At 37.5% G+C, this 16,007-nt stretch overlaps 1 protein-coding gene across 2 annotated transcripts in view; it reads right to left on the bottom strand.

Moving 5' to 3' along the window:
- Nucleotides 1-791: 791 nt before the first annotated feature.
- Nucleotides 792-16,007, bottom strand: part of GABRG1 (gamma-aminobutyric acid type A receptor subunit gamma1) — a 66,345-nt gene continuing 51,129 nt past the window's right edge. For both annotated transcript variants that reach the window (XM_052780145.1, XM_052780146.1), the window contains 2 exons: nucleotides 14,254-14,465; nucleotides 792-9,312 (listed from right to left, as the gene is read on the bottom strand). In XM_052780145.1, the coding sequence (XP_052636105.1) occupies nucleotides 9,034-9,312; nucleotides 14,254-14,465 (491 nt within the window). In that variant the 3' untranslated portion in view covers nucleotides 792-9,033. The remainder of the gene's footprint in view (nucleotides 9,313-14,253; nucleotides 14,466-16,007) is intronic.

The following is a 16,007-nucleotide window of genomic DNA, read 5'->3' as shown; positions in this document are numbered from 1 at the left end:
GGATGTATAAGAGGCGGCAGAAAACTGTGGCTTTTTCTAGAACTCTGACATGCTTAAAGCATCTTTGACTCCTTTCACAGAGTTTTTATGTTGACTGCATCCCTCTTTCATCACCTTCCTACCTCTGTTTAGAATGAATTAAAAGCATTTTCTGGTACTGACCACACAAGGAAGCTAATGCTTACAGGCAGATCCTCCAGTGGGCCAGCAAGGCCAGAGAACAAAACGTATTTTAGGAAAATAATGAGGAGTGATTTTCCCCTGGATATTTCTTTCAGCGTGAGCTCTGCTCCTTGCCCCATGGCACATCTAATAGAAAGTTACTTTTTCTAAAATGACAGACAAGACAAAGAAGAGGGAGCCACACATCATGGCCATGAGAGATCCTGGAAGGGGAAGGAGAGCGGGACTAGCCAAGTACCAGCGCTCACAGAAGCGAAGGGGTTGTGGGTGAGAGCAGGACCACTCCTCTTGTCAGTGACAAGCAAAACATCTTTCATTAGCTATAAAACTGGTCCCAACCAAAATGCCTGATAAAGTGGAATTTTAGCTCCAGAGCTTTACTTCTGTGAGATGACTGCTGTTCTATTTACATTATTATTTCAGGAAGGAAAGAGAGGGAAAGAGGAGAGGAAAGGAGGGAGGAAGGATGGAAAAATTTTAAAGCAAGTAAAGGCATTGTTCTCAGTCAGAGCAGTATATGAGACTGTTTTCACCAGAATGACTATTATCATCATGGTCCTAAAGAGAAAAGAACGTATGTCATGTAGAAAATAAATAACATCAGAAAGTAAGTAGCCAGGCACTATTTATTTTTTCACAGTGTAACCAATCAACTTCACAGCAGATACAGTAAAAACAATGCATTACAACTGCTCTACAAAGTTCAGTGTTGAAACTTTCTTGATTCTTATCAGTTTAAGAGACATCAGAGCACAAACATCTAATCTGTTCATTTTGCACAGAACACATGGTATTCAATGGTGGGGTTTTTATTTATTTTATTTTTAAGACTATGGCTTTCAGAGTTTTATATTTAGAAGATTACAGGCTACATCTCAGAAACATCTGTATGAACCATGCACCAGGGTGCAAGCACATTTCCACTCAATGCACAAGGACTAGTGCAACATTTATATGAAAATTCAATAGACATTAACATTCACAGTAGAGTCATGAGCTATAAATCCTCTCCTTCAGACTACTGTCAGCCTTCTCCTGGCAAGAGGTTTCTGAGATTTTGTTTTTTCTAGAAGTCCTTATAAGCCAGCTCTCTCTCATAATCTTACTTCAGAAATTCTGTTTTCAAAGCCTTGAGCAGCCAAGCCCCTTCTGATAATGAGGGCCATAAGCATCTCCTTTCTGAGCTTGTTAGTATTATTCCTGTCATCAGTCTCAAAGTCTCATCAGTCCTCAAATAAAATCAGCTTTTAGCAGCTGATGTACTATTCTGCATGAGGTATACTGTTGTCAAAAAAACCCCATAGGGTGAAATTCCTCCATTTGCTTTCATCTCTCCCCAGACCTCAAGAAAATTAAAAAAAAAAAAAATCCCACAGGCAAGAGACAACAAAAGGCTAGAAAATTCTAGCCCTGAACCATATTTGAACTTTCTGCAATATTCTATAGCAATCTAAACTTTACATTTATTTAAAACAGTATCAGTGATGCCTAGTTACTCACTTTTGGAGTGCTTTAAACTGAAAGTTTAAAGGATGATTTTTAGAAAGGGCTAAACATTCATGATCTCAAAAGCAGGTCTTTTTTCATATGTCTTAAACTGCACATCAGAAAATGAGGCATCCCAAAACTAACGGTATACTAAGATATGTAAAACTCTTGAGTCGATCTTTTACCATGGTAGCAATAGAGTTCTCAAAATAAAGACCAGAATCCATCTACTCCACAAATGCAATCACAGCAACTTCCTCAGCACTGAAGAAATTTGCTTCTACCTATATCTATAAATCAACTTTTCAACAAAGAGGGAATTTTCATGTTTACCTTCAGTGATATCAATGCCTATCTTCAACCAGAACATATGTGTTCTCCCTTTCTTCTTTAGTGAAAAGGAGTTAAATTAAAAATGAATCCACAAGACCAATCAAAATAATTATTTTAAGCTTCTGAACCACTTCTACATTCTAACTGTGCAAACCTAAATGGTTTTTTTCAGGACCTTTCTGGTCACATTTAGAACATAAATTTTAGGGGCAGGGGGGAAAGCTTGTTAAAATGACAAACAGAACTTGATGTATATGTAAAAATTTTCATATCTTTCTTTCCAGTCTACATATGGATATATATACATATGTCTTTGCCATTGCCATTATAATTTCCACCACACTCACAAAGTCTCAGTTGTATGGGATTTAGCCAAGAGCATCACCAGTTTATCATCTCTGAAGGCTTCTGGTTCAGCCATGCTCATTAATAATGTTGTCAAATATTAAAATGATAATATCAATGTTTCACTCTAACCTGGCAGACAGACTTTATCAAAATGGAGAAGCAAGTAACAATCAATTTAATACCTGCGAATGCTTTAGTTTTGGCATTGCACATGAAAGATTATGGTATTTTAAGAGAGGATGAAGAGGTCATGGCTTAATCCCATTAAAAGCCTGTGAAGATACCTTGATGTTTCTAGGTAATTGAATATAATAATGGATGAATGCATACCAAGGCTATTGGAAAAGTACCAAATAACTGAGTAGGACTGTAAATATCAGCACACTTGTAATAAAAATATTAGCCCAACTGAGAAGGCTTCTGGACAGAAAACTGAAATGGAAGAATAAATTTGCATCGATAACATGTATTTTATATATAATCCTTAGTAGCAGCATTGAGAGTTACAAAATTTATCTTAATGATGTTCCATATTTCTTTCAGTAAGCTAACCACAAGGGCTTTAATGAATAATTTTTAAAGGAACACTGATGCATAATATTGCAACATTGTCCACTGGTGCCAAAACACTATCAAATTAAATGCATGGTATGAATGTTCACTTGGGTAGTTAAAAATACCAGCATTTTTTAAAAACAGAATTAAAAAAAAAGGATGCACTAGTAAAGGGCAAACTGTGAATCACTGAAATACTATGTGAGCTGTAGATGCCGAGACAGAGACTTGCATTAAGAGTGTATTTGAATAATGGAACCTCAATATAACAAATACTGAGACACATAATAAATCAACAAGTGTTATTTTTGAAGGATATTTCTGTAAATTTAGGTTTTAGACCATACATTGTAATTGCTTATAAAACTTCAATGAAGTGGCATACAAATTATAGCACTATTGTTTATTTAATTGGAAACAGCAATTAAGAACAAATATTAGATTTTTCAAGATAGGAATCACCATGAGATTGCCAGATTCTGACCCTTCCATTTCATTTAAGGAAGTATTTGTATTCTATAGCAATTTAAACTGTAAAGAGAGGTATCATAATGCAACCCTTCTTGTTCACACAAAAAGTCTAAGCATTCACAGTGGACAACAGTGGGAAATACAAAAGATACTGTGAAGATGCACAAACCATTAAGTTTTCAGTGACTAAAGCATGAACACAGATTGTATATTACTGGGCCTATGAATATCTAAATGTCCACATTTACCTATCTTGGAAAATCTGAGCCATAGTGCAAGTGCCTTCATTGTTCCTGCTCCTATGCAGAGGGACAAACAGGACTTTACCTGTTTAAAATGACCATGACCTTTTTTCTGCAGATTTCACAAGCCAAAAGATTTCCTATTTACCGTCTTCCTAAGGAGGAAAAACAATTCAAGGGGAAATAGACATCTACAGTGAAATAATGACTCATCCTCACTTCCCACCCGCAGTAGCTGGTTTTGGGTTTTGTTTTTAAATATTGAATTGGCAAAATATATCCTCTGTGGGGGCAGTACTGGTCACTGCTGTTAACAGTTTTCAACCTTTTCAATTCTAAATGACAAAGCAATCTTAATGCTGCCTTACAGAGCCAGTCTGCCTCTTCAGAAGGATGAACTGAAAATCACTTGCCCAATATTTGGTGGCAAGACATCTCCTACCTGCAATGCCTGGACAGGGAAACTTCAAGAGGAAGCCTTTTCTTTTGGATTCAGCAAGGCTCAGACCCTGATGATTGAGATCATTCTGTGAAGCCAGAAACACACAAAAGAATTGCTTCCAACCTGAAAAATGTTTGAGTCTCAGGTACATGCAGAGATGTATGGAAAAGCAGCTACTACAAAGAATTACAAAAGAGAAGCCTTATTACTGCAGGCAGACTCCCATCTCTCTTGATCCTGTCAGCTAGTGGGACTCAGGCCCTGTTGTCAGTAGCAAAATTGTCCTCATTTACACATGCCATACACCTACTCTTCTGAAACTCTTTTCTTGACTAAGAAAAGGAACTGAGAAGAACAACAAGGTAGAACAGTTTACAGGTCTTCTGTCTTACATCCCCCGTGGCTCTCCTCACACAGCTCAAGTAATGTTGATCTACTCTAAGCAAAATTTGCAGGCAAAGCAAGATTTGTCACTGGGAAGGGGAATGAGATTGCCCAGAAATTTTACAGATTTTTTTTTGCCCTTAAAATAACATGAGACATTTAAAATTTTTTTAGAAACAATATATTGCTAGCGGGCAACAAGACCCACCTATGGAAAAAAGGGCTAGATCCTTTAGTCTATTACAGTATCAGCTAATCTCCTATCTCCATGGGCTGTCTGAGATTTCCTCTAACACCTTCATTAACGTTCTGGCTTTCTCAGTGAGATTTAATAGGAATCAGAATCAAAAGTATAGTATTCACTGCCTTTTCACCAGCATCATAACAGATCCAAAAGACAACTCAGAACCCACAATACTGAGCCCTGTGACAAGATTTAGACACCTTGTCCAGGAGTGCAATCAAAACTCTCCCCCTATACCACACGGAGAATACCTCAGTGCCTCATAACAGGACAGTCAACTCAATGAAACCCCTCCTGTGCAAAGATAAACATGAAGTGCAGGGATGCTTTTCCATCATTCTGGAAGTCACAGCACACATCCATTTTCTGAAAGAAAGCATGCACCCTGTTTCAAATTATAGTCTCACAGGCAGAAATCATCCTTGCGTTTAACCAGAAACTCTTACCAACTTCCCTGGAGTACACCGGCTACCCTAGTTCATGCCTGGCATGATCGAAATCTACCTTTCCCACTCCCTGAAGGAGAGATGGACTCAATGACTGAATGCATTCTAATTCTCAGGTATTTGGAAACAGTAAACTGAAATGATGAATGATGTAATTAAAGAAAACATATCTCACTTTAGGCAGATAGATATTTAAATCCAAACTCCTCCTGTTGGGCTTTCAACTGAAAGGTCAAAGGTGTTCACAAATTACAAAGCACAGTTCATATATCAATTCTAAACAATTCTTTTACTACCATAGCAAATAAGCAACAGAAAATTATAAAAACCATGCTGGAGGTGATTCTCCTTCAAAGTCTTACACAATCCTATGTCTCTGAATGTCAGAAAACCGGATAAGGTTAAAGCCTTTGAAGCACATCAACATGTGAATATAAAATACGTTACCCAGAGCTCATGCTTTGGTTGCACTGACACTACATAAAACAGATTCATTCAGACACAGAAGACATGCACTGAAGATCAGTGAGGTACAATCACAGACAAAACCTTACCAAAAAATAACACACTGAGCTGTACTCACTACTAAAACAGACAAGTGGTGAACACTAATACAGAAATATCAAGGAAAAGTATCTTTATTTGAATACATTTCAGGAGATGCCTAAGATATGTGCAGTATAAAACCGTTTGCCTAGACTTTTTCACCTCTCCGCCTTTATGGCAATTTCTCCTCTTACATCCCTCTCTTTCAGTGAGAAAACTTCTTATGGAAGAGGGTCTGGCTTACACCCTTAATGTTCAATCATTTGAGCTACTGAACACTCATTACTGAAATTAGTGCAAATTAAGCATGTGTTAATGGCATCAATTCAGGATAGCATCACTATGACAGTACATAAGCACATGCTTTTCTGAATTCTGGTCTAATTACAGTACTGATTAGGAACAGGTTTAAGCATGTGCTTAAGCAGTAATGGTCAGAATAATATGACTCCAAATACTATGCTCCCAGCTATCAGTAAATGAACTTTTATCCAGGTAGATTTGAAAAATGATTGCAGCATCTAAGTCCAAGTAATTATAGTCTCTGTTTCTTGTCATTTTTTTGAGTATCACTTAGATTTCTGGGAATCAACTGTTTACATGCAGATTAGAAAGAAAACACATAGCACTAAAATAACACATTTATTACATGCCATGTTACAGTTCACTGCATTCCCATTTCTGTTTGCACTCACAGTACTATGGGAAACTAAAATTATTTCATCAGAAACAAATGAAGTACACAGAAAAGTTTGTCAACAGACAGAAGCAAGTGTATCCATAAGCCAAACAGCCATAACATTCAATAGGTTTAATACTCCATTACATTGTTTCATAGAAATTAGAGATGAAAGACTTCTTATCCATCCCTTGCCAATTCTGGATGTTTTCTGTTCTCCAATTCAGTCACTGGAGGCTGACTGGCAACTGACAACCACATGAATAGAAAAAGCTAACTAGATGTGCCAGAGGAAAGCAGGCTGTGAAATTTGTATTTCCTCTTGTGAAGTGCCAAGTTCTTTCAAGTTCCTTTTGTTTAAAGGTGAATTAATGAAACTCAGGAGCTCACAAAATCTGGGCCTTGTATAGCGAGTAGACATCTTTTCAAGTACACATTCAACATATTGCTGCTGAAGCCACCTTCATCCCTCCTACAGAGGAATGTGTTTTGTGTGCTGTCAAAAAGCATCAAACTGCACTATGGAATTAAAACTGACACATTTCCATTGTACTGAACATTTTCTGAAAATGAGACTCTAAAGAAACAATAAATTATAGTAGATCAGTGTTGCTAATGATGCCGCACTTCTATGCTCAGTCCGACAGTCAGAAGAAGGTGGTGCTCAGAAAGGTCATGCAACAAATAATGTCAGCCAACCTCAACAGCAGGCTTTCAGATTCTCTCAACCACTTACGTATTTCGTCAGCTAAATACTGAAATAAAGTTTGCATTAAAATGGGATCTTCTCTGTCACACTTTCTTCCAGAATCACTGCACATAGTCTTGCATTCTCTATTAAACTTCAGGGCTGAACACTGCAGTAACATTTCATCTGAAATGTGTATTGCATATCATATCTTATTATGTCTGGTACCAACTAGAATATAAAAATACATTAATCTTTTCTGAGAAACTCAGAGGAGGGAGCACATTCAACAGAAATATTGGGGGGGTCCTTCATGTATCATTTTCTATTATTAGCTATTAATCATGTCTTTATCTCCAGTGCTGAACATCCTTACCTACAGCCAAATACTAATCCCATTAATCCTCTTTAAAGATCTGTAAGGTCTTCTGAGTAATTCTGACTTTTACTTAATGCATATCTTAATTTTACAGTGATTTTTGCACTTGAGTCATCTCTCACTTGAGACCAGTTTCTTTTTAAGAAGGGAGGAAAGACTGCACTTTCCATAATGAAGACAATGGATTTAAAAATAGAAATGAGATACTAAATGTTGCCAGCCAGCAATAGTCAACACAGAGAAGTCAGTCCAGAAAGGCTACTACTGAAGAATTGCTACCAAAGTGAACAGAAGCTCTGACCACAGAAAGGCTAGAGAACTGGTCCTATGATTTTTGTGGTGACACATCCCATCTTGGAGAAGGATCTGCAATGCATAAGGATTATTTTAATTCCCCTCCCCCCTCATAACAGGGCTTTTCCATTAGAAACAAATAAATATCAAGGTGGTAATTACACAGCAATCCATAACACAGGTTCAGTAAATTCATACCATTTGGCTCTGGCTCAGTGAGTAGCATATGCAGTAACAAGCAGAATCTACAAAATCGTACTCTATGCAGAGTGGAGCAGGTCACACACTACGCTCTTAGGGCTGGAGATTTAACACAGTGGCTTTGAATACAATGACTATAGCACTGTTACAGGTTTTCCAAACTCTGATGGTACAAATTCTACCGAATATAGAGTTACAGCTTTTTCTGTGGCCCTGAGTATGGATCAGACAAAGGACAGGGGAATGGGGAGGATGTGAAGAGCAGTAAGCTTAGTGGCCAGAATCTCAGCCAACATCAGTCTGGTTTCCATGAAATGAGCAAGCAATGGCAGCTGGGTAGGAATTTTTGAAAGTTGTAGCCCTCTTGGAGAACTTTGGGGAACTCACAACAGTGAAGTAACAGCAGATAGAGCACAGACATAAATGTAATCTAAGGTTGAAAGCCAAAAGCCTGTATCAATGGTCAGGATAAGACAAGCTCAGAATTACCCTTGGGTTTTTTGTGATAGATCCATTTCTTGCTGCTCTAATCTCTGCATTCTGTATGAATCTGAATGTGATTAATTATGACTTAATCCCTCTTTTTAACATACTGCAGAGAACAAATGGCTGGTTGAAAAATAGAAATGTTCCATTTCAACTTTTTAAAATCAGGGAGTAATAAAATCATCACCTTATGGATGAAATGGATGAGAATAACTAATCCCATTTTATTAAGGCTTTCTTTGTAAAGGTGTAAGAGATGCTACAAAATTAATCTGCATTATCTTTAGGATTAAAATTGAAAGCTTATGTGGAACTGTCCAGTTAAATAATATAGCCTCTTGACTCTGCATCTTGTTAGAGCTGGACAAAAAAAGTGTATATTCAGGCAAGTTAAATGTTAGGGATATTTATTTTTAAAATTTCTTTTGAAATACCGATATCAGTTCTATAGTTGATCACAAGAGGGAGACTACATCACCATATTTCCTCTCATTGTTTCAAATTTTCAAAGCATCCAAACAATCTGAGTCATTTTGGACCAGCTCTAATCTTTGACTGCTCACTGAAAAGTGTTAATGACTGTTCAATTAGCATTTTTTTCTGAGTTTGTCAAATCTCTGAAATTTATAGATAAAGATAGCCAATCCAGTAAACAAGATTGAACAATGCAAAGGCAGTTGGAAAGAAGATTCGAGAATAGGAGTCAATTTTTGCAATGCGGATGTGTATTCTTCCTTCTCTCCAAGATCCTGTGCGGCAGTCTTCAAAACAACAAAAGAAGCTAGCACAGTCTTTCCCTTCTAGGCACTCATATCCATAATCATCATCACGTTCAGGGAGATGATTAATGTTATTAATTGGAATTAGTGTTGATCCAGGTCGAACAGCAATGGCAGGTGGTTTCTTAAGAAAAACAAAAAAGAAAAATATAGATTTGTGGGTTTTTTTATCCTCATGTTAAACAATTTCATAGGCTTTTCTTAGCAAAGGCCAGTATTAGCACCTTCAGTACAATATACAGAAATTCTAATATTAAAGAAAACAGTTTGGGGAGCTTTGTGAATTATGAACTGATGCATATAATTAGCTCATGCAGGCAAAAGATCATGAATTATTTTCACCTGCCACAGTGAAATCTGGGCTGTGCTGGGATTTGGGAATAGCGGATAATTAGTTACACAGACAGGGTTAGCTGATCCCATCTACACAACACAAACGAACATTTTGAAGTCAGTCACAGCTTGACAACTGGGTCACAAGCAAGTCCACAAGCAGGCTATGAGCATGACTACCAAGGGAATGATGGTTCTCCCATCATTTGGAGTCTTTAGAACAAGACTGGATGTGTTTCTGGAAGCTACATTTTAACCAAAAAAAGAGCTAATGGGATTAGCACAGGGTCACTGGTGAAGTTTAAGAGACTGAGACACGTAGGGCCAGGCTACGTCATCTAACCTTCTGATATGCCCTGCCTTTAGAAACCAAGACACAAAACTCTTTAGGACAATGCCATTCAAGCCAGTGAAACTGATTAATTCAGGTCTTAATTCTTACTTTTACTTTCCATGGGCATAACTCAACCCTTTGCAATCTGGTAAAAACTCAGTGTAACAGATGTTAGGGTTCATAAATAATTTTCATAGAAAAAATCTGGGTGCCTTATTGCCTAGTACATATACTGTTTGCTATTCCCTTTCTTGCGACTTTTGCCTTTTCACCTTCCTGTTACTTGTGCTACCACAGCCCGTCTTTCCCCCTTTTATTAGTTTGTTTCCAAGCAGTTCTTCACTCTTCATCCTTGTTTTCCTGAATATTTCAAAAGACAGTCTCTTTCTCTATCTGTCCTTTTTTCTCTTTCTAAATCTCATAGCCTTTTTAAACTACTCCACAATCCTCTTTCTTTCAACAGCCCCCCCCCACCTTTAGCACCTCCTCTGAAATCTTCAGACTGAAGATAGGGGTTATACCAATACTACTCTTACATTGTCTTCTCGTTTTTCTACCTTCTCCGTAATTTGTCATGTAAGGAATAAATACAGCAGTAAAGGATGCAGTCAGAGGAACTAATTGGAAGTGTAGAGAAGAATCTCTCTTAAACAATTATACATGATAGGCAATGAAAAAATAAGAAAAAAATATGAAAAGCAGGAAGCCACATCATTTAGACTCTTGTTATGTTTTAGAGTCCTGTTGTCCCACTTCCAGGGAATTACTTTGGCCAGTACACAGATCTCTATACATCATTAAGGAGGCACTCTTATTGCTGCAGGGACATTTTACCCAATGTCCCAAGGGGTGATGTTAAAGCAGTGCAGCATCCACCACGTTTTCAAATAGCTTTATTTAATAAGTGTCTTTACCACAGGAAATTTCACACAGACTGCTGTTTCAATACTTTTTAGACATGACGACCTAGGGAGCTAATTATCATCCTAAAGGACCTCATTATTCTTCCCAGTTACGATAATATACTGGCAATACTAACAAACAGTAGTTACATGCTTCTTACCCTAATTTGAGGCATTACAAACAGGGCTTATTTTTATGAAACATAAAAACTAAGTTCAAATTTTTTTTGAACTTACAAAATTATTATTTAGTTGAAGATACATAGGGAAAGATGCTTATTTCTGATTCATGCCTAATCTGGCTTTACAAGAATTTTCTGACTGTTGGTTCTGTCAATGTAAGATTCATGGAATGATTCGTTTCTACTAGTGGAGTAAAACAGGAATCCCCAACTCAGAAACACCATGGGAGGAGGAAAAAATAACAGTACTGCTTTTCACTGCTCATGTCACCAGCACAGACTGAAGCTGGCTACTGAATTACAGGTTTGAAGAGGTGGCCTGGGAGAGGCAGAAAGACAGTGCCATCTTATAGGCCTAACTACCTACAGGGAATGCATAAAATGTGTGTAAGAAAGAGACAACATGAAGGAAAAGGGGAAAAAAGACCAACACCTCACAAGAAAATGACCTTGTATCAGTTGGCGGAGACAAAAAAAAAGTAACGTGTACATACAGGAGTACGTGCCGATTGTTCACGTACATGCCTACTGCTATTGTAGATAGAACTCCACATAGAGTGAGAAGCATTTATAATATACTCTGATAGGACCAAACCCAAATTATTCTGCATTAACACTAATACATGTACAAAAGAAAGCCATCATCTGTGGAGATCATAGCACAGGTGAAGCATTTACATCAGGTGGAATAATGATCGGAACAAGATCCACAACTAATTAAGTTTAATCTTTCCTACCCAAACTCATTATCCTTACTAATGTGGATTTACATTAGCCAATTCATACTACCTTTCTTGAATGATGCCAGCACATTTTTTTTAAGATAAAACTGCTGTAATCATTTGTAAAATCTCACCATTTTTTCTCAAGATCACTTATTGCATCTTATTGGCATTAGTTCCTGGAATAATAAGCTTTTATTGCATTTTGCAATAGAAATAGAAGACCTATGCAAAGCAAGTTTTACAAGGAAAAAACACCTGTAAATGAGAACTTTTCAGAAGAAATTAAACTGACTATTTTAATTAAATTGGTTTTTTGAGTTACATACATATAACTACAAGAGAAACAGAATGAATAGAAGTCTTCGACAAAGATAAAAGGAGAAAAAAATAAAATAAAATATGGATTTGTAATTGTACGACTTCCCATTAATTAATAAGATGGCTTCTTTAATTGTTCTATTTGGAACAAGAAATTTTATAGCTTTTTATAAAACATCACCAGAAAAACCCTATTTATCAAATTAGAATCCTTGCATCTAAGTATATTAAATTTAATCCCCCTTTTTTTGGAGTAATCTCCTATCTAGTATGGTCTTACAGCCATAACATGCTGAAACATGTTTAAAGAATTCTGTGTGAAAAGATGGTTGGTTTCCAACTACTTAAAAACAAAAAGCATGCTTTAAGAACATAGTAAAACACAACCAAACAGTGTATTGAGCATTATATTGCTAATTTTAATCTTAGTCCAAACTCCAGCTATTTATTCAATAAATGTCATAATTTCTATCTCACAATTATTGTACATTTTAAATTGTCATATGCACTGAAAATCTCAAAGCATTTGGCAGATTATTGCACAAATGGCTGATGTATGAACAGATTCTGGAAAGTCTCATTCCTCCATTCAATGGAGTATACTTGCAAACCACTTCAATGGCTTTTGATCTGCCAGCAGCTGATCTTCAATATCTCCCTGGTTTGAATAAGCAGTATTTCCTCCCCTCTTCCTTTTCTCCTTGTGGTGCACGCTGAGAGCAGACCTGTTTCAGCTCTCTGTTCCCTAAGCGTTGTTGAGACCTCATTGCAACAACCACCTAAAATTGAATCTGCTATGCTAACACTGGGAAGTCCCCCAAATTCTGCAGCCTCTGTTACCTTTTACGCTCATTGCTCAGTTGTGGCCCTTGCCAAAGCCTGTTTTCCATCCCTTCCATTGTGCCTACATTTGCTTCTACCACTAACAGGAAAGAGGTTTGAGGCATCCATTTTCCAGTTCTCTTGGCTGTGCTGGATTCCCTGAGGATCACAGTGATGTCCAACCAAGGCAGTACAGGGCAGTATTAACCCTTCACCATTAGCCTTGTCCTAAATACACAGCTGATCCACTCGGACCAGCTCACCATATGAAATGTAAGGGCTTTCATTTCCCTGGTATTAAGCCGTAACAGCTCCACAGTGCCCCCATAAGACAGTCTCCCACAGCAGCTCTGCTCAAAATGGGTGCGTCAGTGCTTTCCCACGCTCGTCGCAGAACAGATATGGTTCATAACAGGACTTCTGCATTTCCATATCTGGGCTTCTGTAATTTCATTTCAATTTCTGTTTGATCTTACACACGTGGTATTCAGCCTTCACCCAGAAAAGACAACTGATGTTATGATTCAGCTATGCTCCAGCTTCCTTTGACAAAATGATCTGGAACGGGGCTTTATACATTGTCCTTCCTCTTATTCTCTCCAAAAGATGACTACAATATACCTCAGATATTAAGACTAGTGTTCAAATGAATAAGCTATTTAATGCCTTTACCTCAATGTTTTATTAGTTTAAAGATTAGCTTTAAATATTTGTACTGGCTTCCAACAATAGATTCTTTGGAAGTTCCAGTATTCTTATTACACGAGCAGAAAGACTCTTAAAATTGAATAATACTTGTTCCTGGGATATGTGGGGATTCACGCCAAACAAACATCAACTTGTAAAAGCAGAAGGTTCATTTTACCAGAAAGAAATACGGAAGTAAATGAATAAAAAGAGTTAAAGTAAAATTTCTGAAGAGGAAGAGAGTCAGAATACTGACAAATAATGGGCACTTTTTCCTTTGCAAAGCTAGTGAGGTAAGACCCAAGTTAGGTTATGCAGATCCAAACAAATCCTCATACCTTCAGTCCATTTAGATTATCTCTACTGCTACAGTCTTATCTATGGTTCTCTGCCAGGTGCTGTTTTCAGAAGCACTGTGCCCAGACAGAACTGTCTCCATGGGCACACCCTCCACAGGCAGCTCCAGAAGCACCAAGGGCTTGGGCATGGCATGCAAGCATGGAATATTATACCAAACCACTCTCTAGCTTAGGCTCATGTGTTCTCATTCACAGATGAGTGAAATGATCTAAAACCTTTGTTCATTAGTAGTATTTACAGAAAATTAGTACAAGCTCCCAGCTGTAAAAAAATGATAAAGTAACTATTAGTGTTAATTATCTTAGAACATTAGCCCTTCTACTTAAGAACCAGTCTCTTGAAATTAATGCTACAGTAAAGAGCATTCTGTATTTCTTTTTCTTCTTGGTTAGCTAAACTTACTGATGGCTTAGATTTTGCCTTCTTTTCTTTTCCTTTGTCCCCTTTTCTGTTGCTGGTAAAGTAATGCAAGGTACCATATTCCATCAAGGCAGCAAACACAAAAATGAAGCAAACTGAGACAAAAAGGTCCATTGCTGTCACGTAGGAAACCTTGGGGAGTGACTTCCTAGCAATTGTACTCAATGTTGTCATGGTCAGCACCGTTGTAATGCCTGTTTGAGAAAGAAAGAAAAAAGACAGGAAGAGGGAAGTGTGTAAGTAACCCAATCATATTGTCACAAAAAAATCCTCAAATTAGCCCTTCATTCATGAGGCATACAAGAACGGAGCCACAGCAGGGTTCACCGCTGATCACACCCACGCACATCGGTCCTACTGCAAGAAGCTATCCCTATGGATTCAGCAGACACTGTGGGACCATATAGAATGCAGCACATTTCACCCTCAGTTTAAATCCCTCCCATTTTCAACACACACTGAATAAACAATGACACCAAGAAGGTTTGTGTAATTTTATAAATCTATTATAGAATGAACACATAAAACAAATACAATAGACAAACAGGTACAAATAAGCACAAAAATTTTATAAACACAAAAAAAGTCCTTTGGCTCTTGAAAGATTAAAATGTACAAAAGGACACATTCAGAAAAAAAGGTGTGTTATTTATCAATGATTTCAAACTTTCAGAAAACAGGAGAAAAAGGAATAATGTTTTCGATTGTTTGCTTCTGACATGTAGCAGATCAAACTAGATGACCTTCATGGCCTTTCTGGTCTCATTCTCTAAGTTACTAGGTATTTTTTCAATACTGTGTCTTAAGTAATAGAAAATGTTTCCCTTGATTCACTTACATACAAGTTAATTAAAAGAACAAGCTGGTCTTAATAGCGGTGTGTTCAGAATCTCAAGTATGCCACTCTTCACTGGTTTAACATTTAGAACGTGTTAACACTTTCTTCTTATATTTGATGCTTCAGGGAGATGCAAAGCCTTTTTCATAGTAGTCCAAAATTAAGATGTGACCTTTCCTTTGGAGAGCAATACTTGAACACACAAATAATTTGTTATTTACGTGCACAGGCTTATTGCAAAAAATGTGTTACACCAGTCTAAGGCTGTCTATGGCTTTTAAACCAAAGCATGGAATCAAGGGTCACTATGGACTGATCCTGAAGCAGGAAAGCAGCAGTGATTTCGCAACAGATTTCCCAAGGAAATTACATGCCTAAAAGGGAAAACAGACAACCACAGAGATTTTCAAAAGTGCTTCGCTCCCAATAGATGCTTTTGAAAATCAATTAGGCATTTCTCTGCATAGTTAAATATCTAAATAACTTCAATCATCCAAACCTTTTGCTTTAGGAAACCACAATCTGCCAGGCTCTTTCAACATATAAGGAAGAAGAAGGCCCAGGCCTTTTCAGCGTACCAGACCCCAGCACAACCTCCAGTTGGGAAGTCACACCCACCATTCCCCCTACTGACTTCTGTTCAGAGAGGACAAAAGGAGACGTGGACTTTCCCAGTCCCCTCCACTATGCGAAAGGCATACGGGGGCGGCCACAAGGAGCAAACCTTCCACAGCTTCCCAACTGCTTGCCACGATGGACCTTGCTTAGTTTTGGCTTTCTCGTCTTAATTTCTCAGTCTTTTTTCTATAAAATTCAGTCTATTTGACTGGTATTCTCTTTCTTCTTCACGGGAACATCTGCATGTGAGAAAAGTCATCCTACAATCTGTCAAACAATG

The sequence above is a fragment of the Harpia harpyja genome, chromosome 2 (genome assembly GCF_026419915.1).
Source record: "Harpia harpyja isolate bHarHar1 chromosome 2, bHarHar1 primary haplotype, whole genome shotgun sequence".
Classification (NCBI taxonomy): domain Eukaryota; kingdom Metazoa; phylum Chordata; class Aves; order Accipitriformes; family Accipitridae; genus Harpia; species Harpia harpyja.
This window is presented reverse-complemented; position numbering and strand designations above follow the sequence as displayed.